At 34.8% G+C, this 22,162-nt stretch overlaps 1 protein-coding gene across 2 annotated transcripts; it reads left to right on the top strand.

Moving 5' to 3' along the window:
* The first annotated feature begins 23 nt into the window (after nt 1-23).
* On the top strand, nt 24-22,159 carry LOC125667309 (membrane-bound transcription factor site-1 protease-like). Of its 2 annotated transcripts, XM_056153211.1 has the most exons (29): nt 24-156; nt 6,449-6,708; nt 7,161-7,312; nt 7,946-8,051; nt 8,253-8,362; nt 9,752-9,820; nt 9,914-9,962; nt 10,200-10,316; nt 10,576-10,685; nt 11,393-11,509; nt 12,405-12,472; nt 12,695-12,797; nt 12,966-13,042; nt 13,196-13,270; nt 13,389-13,553; nt 13,872-13,968; nt 14,383-14,430; nt 14,550-14,732; nt 14,868-14,944; nt 15,291-15,386; nt 15,704-15,783; nt 16,027-16,219; nt 16,493-16,573; nt 16,909-16,952; nt 17,089-17,166; nt 17,611-17,754; nt 18,404-18,523; nt 18,650-18,776; nt 19,732-22,159. In XM_056153211.1, the coding sequence occupies exons 2-29, from the start codon at nt 6,531-6,533 to the stop codon at nt 20,057-20,059; spliced, it is 3,192 nt and encodes a 1,063-aa protein (XP_056009186.1). In that variant the 5' UTR covers nt 24-156; nt 6,449-6,530; the 3' UTR covers nt 20,060-22,159. The 2 variants fall into 2 exon arrangements, with proteins under 2 accessions (XP_056009186.1, XP_056009187.1); XM_056153212.1 differs by lacking the exons at nt 24-156; nt 6,449-6,708; nt 7,161-7,312; nt 7,946-8,051; nt 8,253-8,362 and adding an exon at nt 8,706-9,075.
* Nucleotides 22,160-22,162: the final 3 nt, after the last annotated feature.

Below are 22,162 nucleotides of genomic sequence, written 5' to 3'. Positions count from 1 at the left end.
ATGGAATCCGAAACAATGCACCAATGAACAGATCCGATACAACTGAGTATGGTAAAGAAAACACAAGTCCATAAAGGAACTGGGAACAGAGACATTTCTGATTTCATGATTTCTCATTCAGATTGAATTAATGTTGGTCTTTGGGCATTTAAAGGTGTAAGTTTTTTCGTACATATACAATTTAATGCAATGATTTAGTTTATTATCTTTTATGAATTTGTTCTTCATGTATTATCACACCACGTTGTGTCACTTTCCTTTATGATTATGTACAGTGCATGATGAGTATCGCATGGCCATGCATCTCTAGTCAGTACAAATGGATCAAATCGGTTTGCCGTTTGATTGTGGACGTGACTTATATGTTTGGAGGCACGAATATTCTTATTTGTTGTTCGAAATATGCTTTTTGAAGTATCAATACCAAAGTCACGAAAATACGAAAAGTAAATCAGGAGGAGAATTATAATCACAACACGGTTACATCCCCTCCATTTCCCAGAATTAAGTACTCTCTACTGATACTGGCAGAATTAAGTACTCTCTACTGATACTGGCAGAATTAAGTACTCTACTGATACTGGCAGAATTAAGTACTCTCTACTGATATTGACAGAATTAAGTACTCTCTACTGATACTGACAGAATTAAGTACTCTCTACTGATACTGACAGAATTAAGTACTCTCTACTGATACTGACAGAATTAAGTACTCTCTACTGATACTGACAGAATTAAGTACTCTCTACTGATACTGACAGAATTAAGTACTCTCTACTGATGCTGACAGAATTAAGTACTCTCTACTGATACTGGCAGAATTAAGTACTCTCTACTGATACTGACAGAATTAAGTACACTCTACTGATACTGGCAGAATTAAGTACTCTCTACTGATACTGGTAGAATTAAGTACTCTCTACTGATACTGACAGAATTAAGTACTCTCTATTGATGCTGACAGATTTAAGTACTCTCTACTGATGCTGACAGAATTAAGTACACTCTACTGATGCTGACAGAATTAAGTACTCTCTACTGATACTGACAGAATTAAGTACTCTCTACTGATGCTGACAGAATTAAGTACACTCTACTGATACTGACAGAATTAAGTACTCTCTACTGATACTGACAGAATTAAGTACTCTCTACTGATACTGACAGAATTAAGTACTCTCTACTGATACTGACAGAATTAAGTACTCTCTACTGATACTGGTAGAATTAAGTACCCTCTACTGATATTGAGAGAATTAAGTACACTCTACTGATACTGACAGAATTAAGTACTCTCTACTGATGCTGCCCCAATACTGGCAGAATTAAGTACTCTCTACTGATACTGGCAGAATTAAGTACTCTCTACTGATACTGGCAGAATTAAGTACTTTCTACTGATACTGGCAGAATTAAGTACTCTCTACTGATACTGGCAGAATTAAGTACTCTCTACTGATACTGCTCCAATACTGACAGAATTAAGTACTCTCTATTGATACTGGCAGAATTAAGTACTCTCTACTGATACTGACAGAATTAAGTACTTTCTACTGATACTGCCCCAATACTGGCAGAATTAAGTACTCTTTTCTGATACTGGCAGAATTAAGTACTCTCTACTGATACTGGCAGAATTAAGTACTTTCTACTGATACTGGCAGAATTAAGTACTCTCTACTGATACTGCCCCAATACTGGCAGAATTAAGTACTCTCTACTGATATTGACAGAATTAAGTACTCTCTACTGATACTGACAGAATTAAGTACTCTCTACTGATGCTGGCAGAATTAAGTACTCTCTACTGATACTGCCCCAATACTGGCAGAATTAAGTACTCTCTACTGATACTGGCAGAATTAAGTATTCTCTACTGATACTGGCAGAATTAAGTACTCTCTACTGATACTGGCAGAATTAAGTACTCTCTAGTGATACTGACAGAATTAAGTACTCTCTACTGATACTGCCCCGATATTGGCAGAAATAAGTACTCTCTACTGATACTGGCAGATTTAAGTACTCTCTACTGATACTGCCCCAATATTTGAAACATTTCATTTGTTAAGCATGGATGCTTTAAATTTGTCCGGGTAGCATAGTGGTTAACGCACTAGCTGCTGCGACCTGAGTTCAATCCTCGTGATCGACAGTGGTTGTATGTGAGAGGGTATAGTGTTTGCACGCTCAGACATGTGGGTTTCCTATGGGTACTCTGGTTTTCTCCCACAAATGACCCCCTAGTGCCAACATATGTGCAAGTCTGTAAATAGCAAGTGTATAGCATTGTTTTTTGTATGTCCAACTTTAAAAATGAAGATTGTTATATATATTATTATAGAAAGAAATGTATCATAAAAATGCATGCATTTCATTATTTTATTTTCATATTCTGGTTTGTGACTTGACTTAATTCCTTCTCTCTTCGTGGAGAATAGGGCCATGAACAAGTCCTCTCCATTTACTTCTATCCTGGGCTGATCTTGCTGCCTCTGTCCATGACCCAAAACCTAGTTCTTTCCTCTCTCTTTCTATTGTTCTTCTCCACGTTTCCTTCGGTCTTCCTCTCTTTCTTTTTCCTTCTGGTGTCCAACTAAGGACTACATATGGGTGTGTTCTTTTATCCATCCGTAGCACATGTCCAATCCACTGCCATCTGCGTGTTTTTATCATAGTGCTGATCTTTGCTACTCCTGCTATCTCTCTAACTGCTACATTTGATATTTTCATTGGCCAGTAGATCTTTAAGATTTTCCTAAGACATTTGTGCTGGAAGGTATCTACAAGTTTTTCGTCCCCTTTTGTCATTTTCCAGGTCTCACTGCCATACAATAACACAGCTATTACATTTGAGCTGAAGAGCTTCATTTTTGTTTTTCTGTTGAGTTGGTTATTGCTCCAGATCTTGCGTAGCTTATGGAATGCTACTCTTGCATGACCAATTCTTCTTCTTATATCTTCATTAGTACCTCCTGTCTTGCTTACTGTTGCTCCTAGGTAAATGAACTCATCCACATCGTTTATGTTGTTCCCATTGATGGTTATTGGTGTGATGTTTGAAGCATTTAGACGCATAACTTTGGTTTTTCCTGTATTGATTTTTAGACCTGTTCTAGCTGCATATCTGTTTAGAGAGTTCAGTTTTTGTTGTATTTGATCTTTGCTGCTGGATAATAAAGCGATGTCGTCTGCAAAATCTAGATCGTCTAATTCCATCTTATGCCTGAGTTGTTATCTGCTGTTGTCTTTTTCATTATCCAGTCAACTACCAGGAGGAACAAGAAACCCGACATGTTGCATCCTTGTTTGACACCAGATTTAACATTAAACCATTCTGTTGTACCATTCCCATCGACAACTGCGCATTCACTGTCTTCATACATTAATTTAACCATACTGATTATTACGTCTGGTATTCCATAAGATTTCATGATCTTCCAAAGGGTTTCCCTGTGTACGCTGTCGAAGGCTTTTTCAAAATCGACGAAGCATAGATAGAGGTTGGAGTTCCATTCTATAGCTTGTTCTAGAATATTACGTAGGACAAATATCTGTTCCGTAGTGCCTCTTCCTGCCCTGAATCCAGCTTGTTCCATTCTCAAATGTCTGTCTACACCAAGTACAATTCTTTTTATTATTATTTTCCCCATTATTTTGGCAGCTGTTGCTATTAGTGTGATTCCTCTCCAATTTCCACAGTTTGTCAGGTCACCTTTCTTTGCTAACTTTATTATAAGTCCCCTTCTCCAATCTTTGGGAGCTTTTCCAGTTGTCCAGACAATGTTGTATAGTTTGTGTAATTCCTTGACAGTTGTTTCTATGTCTGATTTCAATATTTCTACAGTGATGTTATTAATTAAGTACTCTCTACTGATACTGACAGAATTAAGTATTCTCTACTGATACTGGTAGAATTAAGTACTTTCTACTGATACTGCCCCAATACTGGCAGAATTAAGTACTCTCTACTGATACTGGCAGAATTAAGTACTCTCTACTGATACTGACAGAATTAAGTACTCTCTACTGATGCTGACAGAATTAAGTACTCTCTACTGATGCTGACAGAATTAAGTACTCTCTACTGATGCTGACAGAATTAAGTACTCTCTACTGATACTGACAGAATTAAGTACTCTCTACTGATACTGACAGAATTAAGTACTCTCTACTGTTGTATGTGAGAGGGTATAGTGTTTGCACGCTCAGACATGTGGGTTTCCTATGGGTACTCTGGTTTTCTCCCACAAATGACCCCCTAGTGCCAACATATGTGCAAGTCTGTAAATAGCAAGTGTATAGCATTGTTTTTTGTATGTCCAACTTTAAAAATGAAGATTGTTATATATATTATTATAGAAAGAAATGTATCATAAAAATGCATGCATTTCATTATTTTATTTTCATATTCTGGTTTGTAGTATTAACATAAAATAATAATGAAACTTGAAATTAAGGTAATTCCACCCTTATGTGACTTATCAATTTTAATGGTTGAAAGTGGAAAAACTATTAATTTCCACTCAATATAGTTTTATTTAATTAATAACGAAAGAAAATTTGTATGTTGCCACCTTTTTTAAGATGTCAGACATACAAAAACAGAAGTATATGTCAAGATCAGAAAATCACACATTTTTGTAAAATAGAATAATTATTAATAAAGATAAAAGATTTGTTAAAATGAACATGTTTTAATGTCAGTAGTTTATAAAAACTGCTTGTTCATAAATATGTATAAATTTAATGGTGGATGTTAGAGAAAACATTGTATGATATACATACAGTAGAGGAAATACCAGAGTTATTGTCCTTGACAACATTTTTTTTAATATTATAAATAATTGAATATCTATGGAAAATATGAATTTTTTCACTATCAATAGTTTACCAATATTTAAATTTTATAAAGTGAGTAAGTTTCCGATGAAAAATATACTTATTTTATTTGCAAAGTATAATTCAATAAAGATTTAACATAACACCAGGATCCACCAACCTTTGCAACAGTAATAATTCAGTTATTAATAAATCAATTACCCCTGGGCCTTTAAAAATTTGAAAAGCAATGATGTTGGGATATTGAGATCATTATACTTTTCACTGAATACTCATCGCATCCTTCTCTGACTTATTGCTTACAGCTGCAGTCAATGTTCTTTTCACAAATTGAACAAGGTCAAATTTACATATGGTATGAAAACTCCACCACCTTTTTTTCTTGCACTGGAGGCTGTGAGGAAAACTTGGGACACAGGGTACCAATTGGCTTACAAGAAATGAAACATTATTTTTTAAACAATGACTATGAAATAATTTAAAATGTATAAATAAGGCCAAAAACAATCATCCAAAGTAAAATTAGGATAGGTTTTCTCAAACTTTGTAATATCTATATTCACATATTTTCGGTTTGTATGACTTGCATATCCCTGACTGAAATCTAGATCATCACTTTAAATTGTAAACAGTGTGTTTATGACAAAATACTGCAGACATGTAGCAAATCCATCTCTGTAATGGATTTACCCAATAAGATGGGTTTAAATCTGAAACTATATCATTTCTATAATATCTGAAAATAGAATTTTTCATTACTGGCAAACATTCATAACTGGTAAAACGGCTTTATCTACACTAGGTTGATTACACAATTTTGGATTTAAAAAAATGTTAATGACACATGCTTAAAATATTTGGGATTTGGGGAGGGATGATTGTTAGCAAAAATGATCTGTCACCTTGTAAGCATTTGAATAGATGTGGAATCAGGCTTATTTTACAATGTGGTATGTAGGCTGAAATGAATTTGAATTATTAGATGCACTATGATTTTTCATTTAATCTTCTTTATAAAAGTTAATTCCAGTAATTAAAATAAATTTTGTAGTATATAACTCCATCTGATCTGAATGAAAATTATCAATCAAATAACAGATTTTCATAACCCTTTCATAATCTTTTTAATTTCATAGAATATTTATAGTCTGTCTGCATGTTTTATTTTAATAGAAATATGCACTTTTTCAACCAATTATTTGTAAGGCCTATCAACTTTTTAGTATTGTCTGAAATTTCATATTTCAACTATGCTAATGATTGTCAGTTCAAGTTGATCTAATGGCCTAACAGTAACACTTTACAGTTATATTGAGGAGAGTGTGATCTAATGGTCTAACAGTAACACTTTACAGTTATATTGAGGAGAGGTTGATCTAATGGCCAAACGGTAACACTTTACAGTTATATTGAGGAGAGGTTGATCTAATGGCCTAACAGTAACACTTTACAGTTATATTGAGGAGAGGTTGATCTAATGGCCTAACAGTAACACTTTACAGTTATATTGAGGAGAGGGATTCCTAAGTTTAAGATGGAGGAGCAAGTGCTTATTCACATGAAACATGATTGGATTTGTCCAAACCACAATTACTTTCTGTTTTAGGTTCGGAGAATAGGGAAATTTCTGCACAATGGATGAGACAGAGGACCCTGAATTCAGATTATGAAATCTTTGATTTTAAGCCATGTTTCCATGGTTACAGGGACGTTTCTATAGACATACGGTGATGCTACTGACATTACTTATGTTATATTTATGTGGAACATCAGAACAAAGCAGTTTATTGTACGTGGACTCTGGTTGTAATAATTCACAAGCACAGAAAGTACAAGTTGACTACTCGAGTACGGTCATTGACCACGGTAAGTCGTAACACACACTGAAGGACAGAACTTAAATTTAAATCACATTTTATGAGCAAGGTTGCCTTGACTTGAAAATTTAAGTTTAAGAGGAAAATTTTTTGTAGATACATAGTGACCAACAATTTGAATGAGTTGTAAAAATTGTGTCTTGTCAGTAGGTCAGATAAGGCAAAATACAATAAATTTACAGTACAGTGTACATGTATACATTTCTGAAAAAGAAGTTAAAATAGAAATTCAATGATGAAAGTTAAAGGTTAATTGTTGAAAGTTTGGACAGTTTAATATTGATTTGTACAGTACACTCAGTCAAAATGACAAGTTTCAGGGTAAAGTTGATGCTGAGGTGGCAAGTTGTAATTGAATTATTTAACTTTTTAACAATACTCTGTATGCATTGACTTGAACATTCATTTGAATATAGATAATAGTTCTGAGTTGTTTTGTAGAGTACATTGTCTCATTCAATGGATACTATAAACCTCAGGCCAGGAAACGATTCTTGACAGCTGCTCTTCACGATTCTGGAGTTTTGTCATGGAAGATCTTACCCAGAGATAATTTGGCCTATGATTACCCTAGTGATTTTGATGTTGTGAAGGTACATTTAGCACTTAGTAACTTGTTTCAATGTAACTTATTAGTGATTTTTTAAGACCCATTTTGGGTCCGAATATCGGCCCTTTCCCGTCCCAAAAATTACCAATTTTTTTCCCAATTTAACTTGCACTTTTCCCAATAATAAAAACTGGCAAAAAACGTATTTGTCAAAAAATAAGTTCACAAGATGAATAGTTTATGTACGACATGACAAAGCCGCATCAATTCTAGATGATTTAGAAAGAATAGTCGAAAATTTTAAGAGATTAAAGAAAAGAAAGTTAAATGTGTATAATGAAAGAAGAATGACATCAATTTGTGTTTGATTTCTTGTTTGATATGATATATTTAGCATATGTACAATATTTAAATGATTAGGATTTACCAATTTGATCAAAATGTTGACAATTTTTTCCTAATTCAAAAGCCACAGAACCCTTTTGAAAAATCACTGCTTATCCCTGTAGATCTACTTAAAGCGTCAGTTTCTTCAGGAAATGATAAATAAATTTATAGGTGTAAATTAACATTAGTGAACATTACAGAGCAGAATGAAAGACTTGAGTACTGCATTCTTATTCAGAAACATGTGTGTATATTATACTTTATTTATCTAATTCATGATTATTGATAGCTGAATGATGGTAGACTTGATGGCATTGCAGCCTTGGAGAGCCATCCTATTGTCAAGAGGATAACCCCGCATAAGAAATTGTCAAGGTCACTTAAGTTTGTCAAAGGTAACTCTGACAACACACATTTGACAGAGGCCATGTTTTGTTTCAGATATTAGTAATTTGTAAAGGTAAAATTAACTCATTAAATATTCATTAGCTTTGAAAATATCATTGGATTATACATGTATTCTGCCAAATATACAATGTCTGTTTATTAGTCCTTGATCTGGTGCATAGTATTTATTGGAATAATTTGTTCTGTAGATGTGGAACAAAGTGAGATGGAAGATAAAGAGTGTAATGAGACCTCATCAAATATCTGTCCTCAAACATTTCATTCCTCAAGATCCCACAACCGCAGAAGTCTCTCCCTGGTAAGTACTGAACACCAGGAGGGATAAGAAACCTAGAAAAAGATGAACCGCAGAAGTCTCTCCCTGGTAAGTACTGAACACCAGGAGGGATAAGAAACCTAGAAAAAGATGAACTGCAGAAGTCTCTCCCTGGTAAGTACTGAACACCAGGAGGGATAAGAAACAACCGCAGAAGTCTCTCCCTGGTAAGTACTGAACACCAGGAGGGATAAGAAACCTAGAAAAAGATGAACTGCAGAAGTCTCTCCCTGGTAAGTACTGAACACCAGGAGGGATAAGAAACCTAGAAAAAGATGAACCGCAGAAGTCTCTCTCTGGTAAGTACTGAACACCAGGAGGGATAAGAAACCTAGAAAAAGATGAACCGCAGAAGTCTCTCCCTGGTAAGTACTGAACACCAGGAGGGATAAGAAACCTAGAAAAAGATGAACCGCAGAAGTCTCTCCCTGGTAAGTACTGAACACCAGGAGGGATAAGAAACCTAGAAAAAGATGAACCGCAGAAGTCTCTCCCTGGTAAGTACTGAACACCAGGAGGGATAAGAAACCTAGAAAAAGATGAACCGCAGAAGTCTCTCCCTGGTAAGTACTGAACACCAGGAGGGATAAGAAACCTAGAAAAAGATGAACCGCAGAAGTCTCTCCCTGGTAAGTACTGAACACCAGGAGGGATAAGAAACCTAGAAAAAGATGAACCGCAGAAGTCTCTCCCTGGTAAGTACTGAACACCAGGAGGGATAAGAAACCTAGAAAAAGATGAAATATTGGACGGTGAATCTGAATATTCAATTCAAGGAAACTTAGTAGAGATGTAAGTCATGAATCACAGGCCGGTCCATATGGCACTGGCAGGGGATACCTGGGTTCTCAAAATGTGCCGGTCCATCCAGAATCCCTGGTATTTTGTGTTCTATCAAAGATGGTGGATTCCCAAAATTAATCTGTTATATGTGATGTTGTTAGTAAAGGTTTTACATGTATTATTGGGAAAACATATATATATATATATATAATTATTCCCGTGAATTAATTTTTATTTTTGTATTCTTGCATTTGGCCCAAATCTTGATCTTCATATTTCTATTGAAATTAATTTTATTATCACATAACAAATTTGAAAATTTCAACAACAAAAATTCTTTATAAATGTTAATGAAATTGATATACAATGCTGTGAAAATACCCCATGATAAAGATTTTTTTCTCATTGGATTTTTTAGTACCCACTATTCTTAGATTGTGAAACCTTTTGGAAAAAGGGGTGCCTCATGCAACATGCAATGACTACGTCACTTTACAACTACTGGGTATCATATGTAGATATATGTTGAGTAGGTGATAAAGAAATGTGATTGTATAAGAATTGTGTTTGGATCTGAATTTTATTTAGGGTGCTACATACTGGCATTCACCTGCAAGATTTAAAGGGAGACGACTCTTAAGGGCTGTTCCTAAACAGGTACATTTTATTGTACATTAATTTTAAATTGTTCATGGTCATTGCTTGATGAATTTGGTCAGTGTGTACATGGATTGAGTTTGTGTTTTATAGATTGTCAGTGCTCTACAAGCCGAGATCCTTTGGAACATGGGATTCACAGGTATGATAAATAAAATGTATTAAACTGCATTTAGTCTGAATTTATAATAGTTCAATGATTCACAAGCCCAGAACATAGTGGTAATGGCTTGCTTTGATTAGATTAAACTAATAGTAAAGTGTAGATACTGTATATACATTCCTGTCTTTCATTTTATTTGTACTTACAACAGATCCAGAAATTTACTTTGAAGATTCATTGCAATATACCTAATATTTGACTACTTGATGTTTACAGGGGCTGGTGTGAAAGTTGCAATATTTGATACCGGTCTTTCGGAAGACCATCCACACTTCAAAAGGGGTAGAATCAAAGACAGAACAAACTGGACCAATGAAAAGACCCTAGATGATGGTAAGAACATCGTTACATTTTGTCTAGATTCTGGATGATGGTAACACTGTTACATTTTGTCTGGATTCTGGATGATGGTAACAATGTTGCATTTTGTCTGGATTCTGGATGATGGTAACAATGTTGCATTTTGTCTGTATTTGATAGGAATTTTTCTCTTGTTTAAAGTTATCTTCACAATAACAAGTGAATGATAATGGCTAGTAATTAAAAGGGATGTTTTCTTTGAGTTTTAAAAAGTGATGTCCGTCTTTCAAAGGTTTGGGACACGGCACATTTGTGGCTGGAGTGATTGCAAGTTACAAGGACTGCCTGGGCTTTGCTCCAGATGCAGACATCCACGTCTACAGGGTCTTCACCAACAATCAGGTCAGTGTGATATAAATAAACAATCAGGTCAGTGTGATATAAATAAACAATCAGGTCAGTGTGATATAAATAAACAATCAGGTCAGTGTGATATAAATCAACAATCAGGTCAGTTTGATATAGATAAGACAACATCATTAGCTTCTGCTGCAGTTTAAAAATTTCATTGTACATGTGTATGATCATAAAGTGTATCAAGACAATCCTGTTGTCAACTTCTATCCTACATTGTGATTTTGTTAATTTGTTACCGTAATTAATTAATGAGCAATAAACAAGGATGTTATGGACAGCTCCCCTTCATTCTGTCCTTTCATTGATCATTTACTTTTGTTGCTTTACTCTAGGTTTGTGATTTCCCGTGTATCATGTGTTAAGAATGGTTTTATGTTTTACTACTAATTCATTTGTATATGCAGTTATATATCATTGCTGAATTAGTACATACTGCATACTAGAACCATTGTTGAATGTCATTGATAGATGTCCTACACATTGTTGAATGTCATTGATAGATGTGCTACACATTGTTGAATGTGATTGATAGATGTCCTACATATTGTTGAATGTGATTGATAGATGTCCTACACATTGTTGAATGTCATTGATAGATGTCCTACACATTGTTGAATGTCATTGATAGATGTCCTACACATTGTTGAATGTTATTGATAGATGTCCTACACATTGTTGAATGTTATTGATAGGTATCCTACACATCGTGGTTCCTGGATGCTTTTAATTATGCCATCCTGAAGAAAATCAATGTGCTGAATCTTAGCATTGGGGGACCAGACTTCATGGACCATCCTTTTGTTGACAAGGTAACTATTCTGTAATACAGATATTGATCCAGATATATTCACAGGCATATATTACAGTTGCTCAGTTGGTAGAGCACTTGCTTCATGTTGCTCAGTTGGTAGAGCACTTGCTTCATGTTGCTCAGTTGGTATAGCACTTGCTTCATGTTGCTCAGTTGGTAGAGCACTTGCTTCATGTTGCTCAGTTGGTAGAGCACTTGCTTCATGTTGCTCAGTTGGTAGAGCACTTGTTTCATGTTGCTCAGTTGGTAGAGCGCTTGCTTCTTGTTGCTCAGTTGGTAGAGCGCTTGCTTCATGTTGCTCAGTTGGTAGAGCACTTGCTTCATGTTGCTCATTTGGTAGAGCACTTGTTTCATGTTGCTCAGTTGGTAGAGCACTTGCTTCATGTTGCTCAGTTGGTAGAGCACTTGCTTCATGTGCGAGGAGCCCAGGGTCAACTCCTGTCTGCAGTATACCTGAGCCATCAAAATAGGTAGCAATTCTTCATACACCAAAAGGCTCGGCATTGAAAGTACTGCAAGATACTGGTCTTTTAGATCAGACCTTAAAACAGGTTCTGTGTTAGAACCCTTATTGCTTATCTGATATCTAGCAAAACATCTATAGCTTGTGAAATTTAAGAGTGAAAATTCCTAATGGGTCGTAAAACTTTAAACAAAAAAATCGTTATGCATTGAGTTTAATATTATGGATACTTAGCTGTCACAGAAGCAATTATTTCCATAGTGTGGTGGCTTACAAATGCAATGGTTGACATAACAGCAGCATTTTAACATTTAGACTTACTATGTCAGTCATTGAAGAGTTGAGTGGAAATGATGTAAGGAATTATGAAAGATTGTGTACATATACATGAAGTTGGTTGTACATAGTAATCATGATACATGCATTTCAGGTTTGGGAACTCACAGCCAACAAAGTCATCATGATTTCTGCAATTGGGAATGATGGTCCCTTGTATGGGTGAGTCATGTTGCCAAGAGTTACACTGACTTCTGTAAATGATGGTGTATTGTATGGGTGAATTAAGTTACCAAGGGTTGCACAAATGTCTGTATAAGTTTTTATATCTTTGTACCCCTGCATGTGTCTTGTGGTTTAAGCAGAAGTACATGTGGTCCAGCATTTAGGAAATTTCATGGTAGCATTGTCAAGATTGACTGTTTTGCTGTTAATCTTTTGAAGGACACTGAACAACCCGGCAGACCAGATGGATGTTATTGGAGTGGGAGGGATCAACTTTGATAACCAGATTGCCAGGTTCTCCTCCAGAGGAATGACTACATGGGTAATGTTTCTGCATATACAAATTGTTATTTGTTGACTGGCTATAAATGAATTGGTATAAAAAAAGATTTGTTTTATAGTTTATGTTTCCATTTTATTAAATAGAAAAGTTTTTAAAAAGTAACAATATCTAGCGAATGAATCTTAATAGTGCTCTGAATATTTTTAGGAGCTTCCTCATGGTTATGGAAGACTAAAACCAGACATTGTTACGTACGGATCAGCTGTCCGAGGGTCAGCCCTCAAGTAAGTCTGGAAGCATGAAGTCCTAAAGTTACATAAAAACTGTATTAATACATGTACATATAAAATGAATTTCTCTTTAAAAATTTAAATATTCTGTAGAGTGATTAGTAAACCAAAATGTGTGTTAATTTACAAGGGTTCTCTGTTATTTAGGGGAGGCTGTAGATCCCTTTCTGGAACCAGTGTTGCGTCCCCTGTGGTTGCTGGTGCTGTGACTCTCCTGTACAGGTACGGGAAAGCGTATGAATTATCCCTGTTTTATGATGTTTTAATACCACTCTTTTGTGTGAAATTCTTAGCTCATACAATCAGGACAGTTGTCGAATATTGAAATCTTTTATTTCAGTGCTGTGTTAGACAGAGCCAAAACTATTAACCCAGCCAGCATGAAGCAGGCTCTCATGGCTTCCGCTAGAAGGTTACCAGAGGTCAATATGTTCGAGCAGGGTCATGGCAAGCTAGATTTGATCAGAGCTTATCAAACTCTCAGAACCTACAAACCACAGGCTAGGTAATGATGAAGATTTGTGTAGATCTTGTGACTGATTAATGGTTGTAGCTAGGTAATGATGAAGATTTGTGTAGATCTTGTGACTAATTAATGGTTGTAGCTAGGTAATGATGAAGATTTGTGTAGATCTTGTGACTAATTAATGGTTGTAGCTTACCCAAATCAAATACTAAAGTGAATTTCAATGTCAAACACCTTTTGAAAGTCAGTGACTGTACAAGAAACAGCATTTCAATCATACAAGTATGTTTATATCAGAAAATTTAGTTTTCAAAAAGCTGAACTTGGTATTTAATTTGAAAAGTATATTTGTTCTAGTTTGAGTCCAAGTTACATTGACCTCACAGAATGTCCGTACATGTGGCCATACTGTTCTCAACCAGTCTACTATGGAGCCATGCCTGTCATAATTAATGTAAGTCACATAGCTAATAATTAATACGTAGCCATGCCTGTCATAATTAATGTAAGTCACATAGCTAATAATTAATACGTAGCCATGCCTGTCATAATTAACGTAAGTCACATAGCTAATAATTAATACGTAGCCATGCCTGTCATAATTAATGTAAGTCACATAGCTAATAATTAATACGTAGCCATGCCTGTCATAATTAACGTAAGTCACATAGCTAATAATTAATACGTAGCCATGCCTGTCATAATTAATGTAAGTCACATAGCTAATCAGTAATCTTGTCCTATATGATCAGTTATGTTTTAGTGATTTTAAAAATTAATGTATTTTTTATCATAAAAAAACTCACATTGTTTCTTCAGTATGATACAGCATTGATATCGCCTTGTACAAGATTTTGAAATATTTCAGGTAACAATTCTAAATGGAATGGGAGTATCAGGGAGAATTTTGGACAAAGTAAGAGTCAGAATAGCACATTAATGGTCAGACTATGAGAAGTATGGACTTCAATGTCGCTTAAATCAAATTTATAAGAAAGAAAAAACTTTTGACAATCGTTTTCTTCAATCACGTAGCCCCGTTGGGAACCGTACATTCCTCACCATGGTAACTACATAGACGTGGCGTTCTCCTACTCTAAGACACTGTGGCCGTGGTCCGGATACTTAGCCGTCTCCATTTCTGTTGCCAAGTTGGGGGCATCATACGAGGGCATTGCTCAAGGGCAGATCACCCTGACTGTAGAATCGCCCCCGGAGGTAGGTCTTGGAAATTTATGAGTTCATTGTAGACTGTCAATAATTAGTGGTTCATTTAGGTATACATGAAAGAAAAACTTTGAAACATATGTTCTCATTTCAATATAATGTGCTCTGTTTTGTTTAATGGTTCAGGGCGAAGAAAAAACTCCACGTCAGACAATCTTAAAGCTACCTATTAAAGTTCAGATTATTTCAACTCCTCCTAGAAGGTAATATATGTACATATACTTAGAAATATATACTGAAAGAAGGAGTACTCCAGCCAGCTAGAGGTTCAGCGGCGACACATTTATTCTGTTATCATGCATAGATATTTTTATTTTCATTACATTTTATTTTCATTTTTAATTACTGCATATACTGAGGTTTATAAGGAGGGTAGGGACATCAACCAAGGCTCTTACTTGTAGGAGCAATATAAGGAAATGTCGTATCGGAAATTTTTAATGATATGGAGAGTGTACGCGTACAGTACTTTTAAACTTTCCTTTCTGATTTGAAGAAACAAACTTTCGATTTGATAGCTGATACATTGGTTTTGATTGTCCTATTCAGTAAGAGGGTGTTGTGGGACCAGTACCACAATCTGAGGTATCCACCGGGCTACTTCCCCAGAGACAACCTCAGGATGAAAAATGATCCTTTAGACTGGTAAGCTTTAGACTTAAATGCAAATCACATGTATCTCAAGAGTCTTCACTTCTGCAACTTTGCATAGTCACATTTATCAACAAGATATAATTTTCGCGAACATTAAATTTGTTCAACACTACAATTATACAAAGTTGTTCACAAGTCTAAATTCCACATTGCTGGTAGCCTTGCAATTTATGAGAAAGTATTGTATAAGTAGAATACAGTGATGATACATAGGTAAAAATGAACATACATGTATTTCCAATTTCAAGTGTATTATGCTTGATTTTATGCCATATGTATCAAGGAACTGGAACTTTTCTGTTTATTAGGAATGGCGACCATATTCACACAAATTTTAAAGAGATGTACCACCATCTCAGAACCGCTGGTTATTTTGTCGAAGTCATGGGTGAGAATGAACCTTTTAAATTGATTGATTTCATTCTATTAAATGCATGCTTAAGAAACATGTATAACTATTATAGAAGGATTTGATGGGAAAACTTATTTTGCTACTGGATTTTGAAAATATTATGGATAGTTCATGTATATCCTAATGTGATATTAAAAATCGGGGACAGAAAATGCAATTTTTCACCATAATCTGCGAAATGAAATCATTCCTGCCTGAACTTTGGACATTTGACATCAGGTTCCCCATTGACCTGCTTTGATGCCAGTCAGTATGGTACCCTCCTGATTGTGGATGCAGAAGAAGAGTATTTCCCAGAGGAGGTGACCAAACTGAAGCGGGACATCGATAATGGTTTGTCAGTTATCATCTTTGCTGACTGGTACAATGTCACAGTGATGAGAAAAGTCAAGTTCTATGATGAAAATACAAGGTAAATTTATATGACCATACAATATGTACAAGCAGTAATTTTTGTGATAGAGTATATCTGAATTGCTAATATTTTCTTGTATATGCATTTATTGTTTTCTTGACAGATGTCTATATATTGTTTAAATGTCTTCATTGATATTTCTGTAGCAGTTTTGTTTTTTCCTTTTATGAATTGGCAAGTAAGGTATATATATTTGTACATGTTTTGGTGTTTTGTATTTCTTGCAGTGGATTTACCACTTGTACATTAACATTAAATTTTGGTTTGTAGACAGTGGTGGATGCCAGACACAGGCGGGGTAAATATCCCGGCCATGAATGATCTCTTGGCCCCTTTGGGCATGGCATTTAGGTGGGTACTATTTTTGCATTCAAGAATACTTTTAGCTCACCTGAGACAAAGACTCGCATGAACTTTTCTGATCAAAAAAATTTGCCCATTGTTTGTTGGTGGCATCATGAGTCATGACCCTTGACCCTGTAAGATGGGGTCAGAATTTTTCATGGGAATAAAGAGGGTTTTAAAAAATTCAAAAATCATCTAATGAAAAACAGACGGGTCATTATGACTCAGGTGAGCATTGTGGCCCATGAGCCTTGTTTTAATAAGTTAGCACTTTTTACTGTATTGACCAGACTTGTAAAGTTTGACAGCGTTTGATGTACATGTATATATATTTCTTTCAGTGATAAAGTTTATGAAGGGGATTTTACTTTGGGTGACCATGATAGTGAGTAAAAAACTTTGCTTTAAAGTATATTTGAATATCCAATTGAAATACTCTCTGCAGAAGGTCAGCATTGTTTGCTTCAGTGTATAAACTAATGTTTTATTTTTTAACAAGAATGTTATCACATGGTTTTCAGTGTATTATGCATCAGGAACAAGTCTGGCTAAGTTTCCTGATGATGGCATTATAGTAACCCAGACTCTCAAAGACCAAGGTATCTCTCTCTCTCTCTCTCTCTCTCTCTCTCTCTCTCTCTCTCTCTCTCTCTCTCCAATGAAAGTACATAATGTATGAATTTAGAAAATTGACTGCAAACAAGGTACTGTAATTCTAGATTTATTTGTGACTACTTTTATTTGCAAACTATTGATAGGAGATGCTTTAGTGAAGAGAATGATTAGCGATTCAATCAAACCTGCTCACCTTATATAGACAATATGACTGGATTACAATGACAAATATTCACTAGAAATGGATGCATGCAAATCTCATTGATATTCCTCACACACAAATCAAAAGTTGATTGACAGTGACTACATGTATTTCATCAATTCCTGTATAACTGTGACAGTTTTGTGGATCAGATTCCAGAGTACAGTTTTAGTACTCACACACACGAGTTTGTGTTTTGGAATGTAGGACTGCTTACTTGTTGTAGGTCATGAGGTGCTGAAGGGATCGTCTGTTACAAAGGAGAATGTTCCTATTTTGGGCCTCTATCAGACAATGACGCAGCCCAGTGGTGGCCGGGTGGCCCTGTACGGAGATTCCAACTGCCTGGATAACAGTCATATGCAGAAAGGTACTGTGCCTTTCAGATTCAGGTTTATGTGTACTGTGTACCAGTGATTTTCACACGAGATTGCACAATGCTTTATACAGTGAGTGACTGTTATCCAATATGATTAAATCGAGAGTATGATCTTAACATTTAGGTACTTCAACCTGAATATCCAATAATTTTTTACGCAAAATACCATCGTTATGGTAATAGTTGAATTTTCAGACACTAAGCATGCAAAGATTTAACAGTCATCAGTTACAAAAAAGTAGTATAAAAGTAGTGGTAGAAAAAAACTGGTGTATTTTTGTTATACTGTCATACACATATTGATAGAAATACTGTATTAGGTAAAATATTGGGATGACCATTATCCGGTGAAATATTGAGATAACCATTATCAGATGAAATATTGGGATAACCATTATCCGGTGAAATATTGAGATAACCATTATCAGATGAAATATTGGGATAACCATTATCCGGTGAAATATTGAGATAACCATTATCTGGTAAAATATTGGGATAACCATTATCCGGTGAAATACTGGGATAACCATTATCAGATGAAATATTGAGATAATCACTATCAGATGAAGTATAGAGATAATCACTATCAGATGAAGTATTGAGATAATCATGATCAGATGAAGTGTACTTCTCACTGCAGATTGTTTCTGGATGTTGAGTGCCATCCTGGAGTATACAGCCTACAATAACCTGGTACAGCTGTTCTCAAATCAAGACAAAGTGGTCCTGCCTCCAGTTGACTTGCCTAATAGAATGGAAGGTTGTGACTTCAGCAGTTCTGTGGCTATAATCTCCCAAAAAAGTTTTACTTCTTTCAGTATTTGCAATTTACTACTTTATCATATTCTGTAGAAAGAAAATGATGTAAACTATTTTGCTATTGTAGGCAATCATTTACACAGATACTCAAAAGTGATTGAAGGTCATCTTGGTACAGCAAGGTCAAGAATTTTACCAACATGTCCAAGAGTCATCTATGCACCAAGTCACCCGATTAACAAATCGGCTCCATCGTAAGTGTTTGAATAAGTCCTGTACTGTACCCTTTCCCTAATACAGTATTATAGTATATACCACCTTTTACTATATTTGAATTCGTTGTCCCTTTCATTGATGCAATTTTTCAGAAACACAGATAGTAAGTATGATGAGCGAATTGAATTTGAAGTTGTGTAATTTGACTATTCCCAATACCCATATTAAAAATATACTGTATATATGCAATTCCCATTCATCCAAAAATATGTGTTCTCAATTACTTTTGCAAGTGGCATGAAAAATTTATGAAATTGTTTATTGGAACAGAAAATATTATATTTGTGACAGTATTTTAAAGTCATTAAGATAACGTTTTTATTCTTTGATTTGCATGTATGTTTATTGCTTTTTGTTTACTTTCCACCCTTTTAGAGTTGCCAGCTTTTCAAATCATTTTATATTGAAAAAAGAATATGTTACATTTTCTTCACATTCAGTTTTAAACTTCCACTATCACTTCTCTGCCTTTTACGTACACACACTGTTAAAATGGACACAGCAGACTCTGGAGAGAGCACGGAAACTGTAATCTGCCAGTATGTGTATTACAACAATCAGAAGATGCTTATTACTGTACTCGTTTGTCCACCAGAGAACATACACATGTACAGTACATGTGCCTATCAAGCATATACCTCTATAGAAATCATTTTGCATAAAGGACCTCTCATGTTTAATAAATTACATTAATTTATACAATTTGCAATTAAAATGGATCTCCACAAGATCTTTGGTCATAGTTGTCCAGGAATTACTAGAGCTATGCAGAAGGTGGCGACTTGTTTCACTGATACATGCTAAACACACAGTGCTTACTATGACAGCATGATGGGAGAAGAGGTTTTGCTGTAAGCATGGTGGGAAAGGACGCTGTTTAAAACATGGAGGTCACATGATTCAGAAATAACAGTTATTGCCTTTATTTTGCAGGAATCTTTTCCAACAGCAGAAGCTGCTCTCCGTTGGACTAGACGAGTCTTTGCCACTGGATAGGCAATCTGTGGAGGATTTAATTGAATCAATGGAAACCAAGGAAAAAATTGACCATGGTGCGGAACCTCACATACAGGGGGGAGGAGTTATGCAAGACATTGACTCCAATAGTGTGTTCCCAGTGTTAGCCTTTATAGGCACAGGGCTTGTACTGTTGTTTCTGCTCAATCAATACTACAGAGGGCGCTCTAAGCCACGTAGGAAGAGGCCACGATTAAAAAAGATTCACACATTGTTATACGGTACCAAGGGACCCAGTGTTTGACACAAGTTATTCCTAGTTGCCAAAAATATTAAAGGATCCAGTAACAACGTTTGAATTGTCCCTTTCTTCCTCGTCAAAAGAAATAAAAACTAACAGTAAATATGCAATGCCTATTTGTGATATTGATATTATTGATAATTGAATGAAATGTATTTTTTTTTATTGTTTTTTTTATGATCAGGAAAAACTCATTTTGATAATGAATGTCAAAAAGTAATCTTGTTATAATCATTAAATTCCATTCCTTTGTGTAAATGTTTGTACAGGTTGGTATATTTATGTCATTCCGCTTTAAAAGATATATGTAATGAGTGAAAATAGTCCATAGAAGTGAGATTGGAGGAATAATGTTTGTTATAATGAGTGATGATGAAAACTAGTCCAATATCATTAATCATGACTAAGGATAAATGTCCCTTTACCCTGAAAACTGTAGCATTGAGGTCTCTTTGATAGACAAAATAAAATTTCAAGCAATATTTGATGTTTTGCACAAGTTTCATCAGCTACATGTACTTATGATTATATTTGTGAAAGAAACCAAAGATTCAATTTCTTTTTGTCAAAGTAGAATATGAAATCCACACAGCAATTGACGATACAGATAAGAAACTTGTTTATAAGGATACAGGTGACTGAGGATACCATACAAGTTGTTTTCAGATATATACATTTTAAAAATGTATATTTATAGTGTTATAACGAGTTTTATTAAAGCATTCATTTTTCATAGGACAGGTACACATGTACAACATAATGGCCATACATTTTTATTTATTTTTAATTGGTACAACATAATGGCCATACATTTTTATTTATTTATTTTTAATTGGTACATAGGTTATCACACAATGTCCAGAATGTGGTGAGACAGTGGTGTGTTTATATATGTGTCTGATGTGTTGTTTTACTGTAGACGTTTGATTTAGGAGGCAATGTAGCTAGTTTATACATGTGTTCTTGTGTGCAAGCTAGGTGTGTATCAATAAGTTTTAACTTATTAACATTTCCAAGTACAAACATGTTTTTGGATTTTGTTTATTGTCTCATATTTTGTACATCTTTAATAGTCTGCAATACATGTGCATAATAAAGTACATTTTTGTGTAAATGATGATTTCCTAAAGGACCTTTACTGTATTTATTTGAGAAAATCCCACCTCTAAACTCCATGTACACAACATGTATACGTAGCATCATGGTAAAGCTCTGTATTAGAGTAGTAATTTACATATATTTTTAAATTTTTATAATTCCTCCACAAGAATAGAATACATGTACATGCATGATTAAAATGTATTTCTTGACATTCGCAATTGTACCGAGATAAATGAAGGAATTTTTGTGATCTACAAATATATTGTGGTACAAACATCTCAGATGTAATGATTTACAATTTTCTAGTGTATATGTAGTTTTAAGTTTTTACCATTTGATTGGTTGTTTTGTGACATAATTTGAATTTTAAATCTTAAAGAAGTTGCAGAGTTTATTTACAAAAAGGCACTTAAGTAGTGCCACACATCTGCCACACCCAAATCATTTTAAACGAGAACAAGACTCATCTTTTCCAAAGTCTCTTCATGTCCATTGATAATTAAGAAATAAATTTTGATTTTTAAAATTTACATGAACTGGGATGCTTTACACCATCATACTTTGTGAAGCATGTTAAAAATGAAATTCATTTTTTATATTTACATTTTACTTTCATTTCCATTGAAATTCCCAACCTTTTAATAGATAAGTTGTATTGTATTTTAAAGATTCATATGCACATTGTTCACATTCATGAGGAAATGGCTATCATTATGTTCCCCAAACAAAGTTTGGGAACATATTGTTTTTACTCTGTTTCTTCTTCTTATTATTTTTTCAATTGGTATTGAAGGCAAAAACATTGGAAATGTAAATATAGACACATGAATGATATATAAGCTCTGAATGCTCATAACTTCATTGGTAGGGGTAATTATAAAAATGAAAGTTGTAATTCAGAGTGAATAGGGAATGTCATGCTTCATCTCACTCATCCCTCCCCCACCCCCATCGATTAAGCCATTTGATGCAATGAAAATAAAGTATTTTTGAAAATTTTCATAC

Source organism: Ostrea edulis, chromosome 1 (genome assembly GCF_947568905.1).
Source record: "Ostrea edulis chromosome 1, xbOstEdul1.1, whole genome shotgun sequence".
Classification (NCBI taxonomy): Eukaryota; Metazoa; Mollusca; class Bivalvia; order Ostreida; family Ostreidae; genus Ostrea; species Ostrea edulis.
Note: the sequence above shows the minus strand (reverse complement) of the source record. Positions and strands in the feature narration are given on the sequence as shown.

Coding starts and splice junctions, on each gene's coding strand:
- LOC125667309 (XM_056153211.1), top strand. CDS start 6,531: ATGTTTCCATGGTTACAGGGACGTTTCTATAGACATACGGTGATGCTA. Junction 10,317..10,575: donor TGAAAAGACCCTAGATGATG/GTAAGAACATCG, acceptor CGTCTTTCAAAG/GTTTGGGACACGGCACATTT. Junction 12,798..12,965: donor CCAGAGGAATGACTACATGG/GTAATGTTTCTG, acceptor GAATATTTTTAG/GAGCTTCCTCATGGTTATGG.